At 38.2% G+C, this 2042-nt stretch overlaps 1 protein-coding gene across 1 annotated transcript; it reads left to right on the forward strand.

Annotated features, from left to right (window-relative positions):
• Positions 1-1029: 1029 nt before the first annotated feature.
• On the forward strand, positions 1030-1785 carry LOC133641000 (histone H2B 1/2-like). Its single transcript, XM_062034775.1, has one exon. The coding sequence runs from the start codon at positions 1042-1044 to the stop codon at positions 1417-1419; it is 378 nt and encodes a 125-aa protein (XP_061890759.1). The 5' UTR covers positions 1030-1041; the 3' UTR covers positions 1420-1785.
• The last annotated feature ends 257 nt before the right edge of the window (positions 1786-2042 follow it).

The raw sequence follows: 2042 nt of genomic DNA on the forward strand, positions 1-2042 counted from the left end.
CATCTTTTTTCATTTAAAAAAAATTAATATATATTATGTTTATAAACTCAGGAAAAATGTACCTGGACACATGAAGACTTTGAATATGACCAATGTATGATCCTGTAACGACTTGGTATCGGATTGATAGCTAAATTTGAATCAAACAACACAAGAATAAATTATTATTACATTTTAACAGAACTTTAGATAGAACATGTTAAAAGTATGCTGATGTTAACAGTAAATTAACGAGTAGATTAATAATTTATTTTCTACCGCTTGTCCTTAATAATGTTGAGAAAATAATAGAATGATAAATGATACAATATCTTACTGCATACGTCAGCAGCTAGATTAGGAGCCTTTGTTTGTTTACTTTCTACTAAAAGACAAGTTGTCTAGTATGTTCACTATTTTATTTAAGGACAAACTTGCAATAAGAAACATATGTTTACCGAAAAGTATCGAAATAATTTTGGTACAGGTACCACAATATTGGTTTCAGGACAACACTAGTCTTTGTCTTTATGTACATCAGTGCATAAACATCTATGCACTGATGTATCTGCATTTTAAGGCTTTTTAATTGCTTATCTCAGGGCATTCAATCGGTCGCAACTGGACTGTTTGGTTTGTCTTAGAAGACGTTTCGGCTCTCATGCGAGTAAGCTTCATCAGTTCGTGCTCACAGACTTAGCACTGGTCAGATCTGGTTTAAAAACTAGAGTGCGCTCTGTTTTCCTTGACCCTGATTACTTTCCTTGTGCATCTAGACTAAACTAGATCTGACCAATCTAAGTCTATAAGATTATAATAACCTGGATGAATAAATCGCTTGCCATTCACAATGTAGCATCAAGACAGCTACACGTTTCTTTTCAACGGGTATCACGTGACTATTATTGTTGCACTACCGCGCATTTTTAAAACCACCTCCCAGTGCAAAACCACGTCAGCCAATCAGCAAACGGCGTTGTCACAGTCAAATTTGCATGACGCTACTACAAGACCACAACAGACAACCTGAAGCGTCATTCGTTTGTCGAAATCTCAATCACAATGCCTGAACCACAAGCCAAGGCTGCGCCCAAGAAGGGCTCCAAGAAAGCCGTTACCAAGGCTGCCGGCAAGGGCAAAGGAAAGAGGAGAAAGGCCAGGAAGGAGAGCTATGCCATCTACGTGTACAAGGTGCTGAAGCAGGTCCACCCTGACACCGGCATCTCGTCCAAGGCCATGAGCATCATGAACTCCTTCGTCAACGACATCTTCGAGCGCATCGCTACTGAGGCTTCTCGTCTGGCTCACTACAACAAGAGATCCACCATCTCTTCCAGGGAGATCCAGACTGCCGTGCGTCTCCTGCTGCCCGGCGAGCTGGCCAAGCACGCTGTGTCTGAGGGCACCAAGGCTGTCACCAAGTACACCAGCTCCAAGTAAATTGATCTCTCGATTTACACAATCAACGGCTCTTTTAAGAGCCACTCACTTCTTCATAAGAGTTATTCCTACACAAGTTGTGGCTTTTTCTCCTGCCTAAGTTAGAACTCCACGGTTAAAGTGTATGCAATTGACCCTCATAAGCCTATTATAATGTAACAATACATGTGTGATATTGAACGCTAGTGGCCTCCTGGATAGATCAGTATATTGTAGGATTATGTTTAATTTTGTCAGTGACAGCTCAGAAATAATTGTAATTTCTACTTTTTGTTGTAAACCATGCATGTAAATTAACACTCAACTGTATAAATTCGACGGTAAATTCCTGGCATGAGCATTTTAACAAAACCGACAAAATATACAATGGGCATGAGTAAAATGCATGTGTGTGTGTGTATGGATAAGTAAAGCAACTAGAAATAAAATCAAAACATGTTATCAGTTATTAATACAATTGTATCAAAGTTTGAAATCTAAAAAAAAATATCTCTATTGGATCAATAGTTTGTCTGTTAATGAAGAAACATGTAACCTATATATTGGATATGTGTATGCTTGAGCTATTGTGTAATAAAACAAACCAGAAAAGTACATTCAAATAAAAATAGTTTATCAAGCCA

The sequence above is a fragment of the Entelurus aequoreus genome, linkage group LG23 (assembly GCF_033978785.1).
Source record: "Entelurus aequoreus isolate RoL-2023_Sb linkage group LG23, RoL_Eaeq_v1.1, whole genome shotgun sequence".
NCBI lineage: Eukaryota > Metazoa > Chordata > Actinopteri > Syngnathiformes > Syngnathidae > Entelurus > Entelurus aequoreus.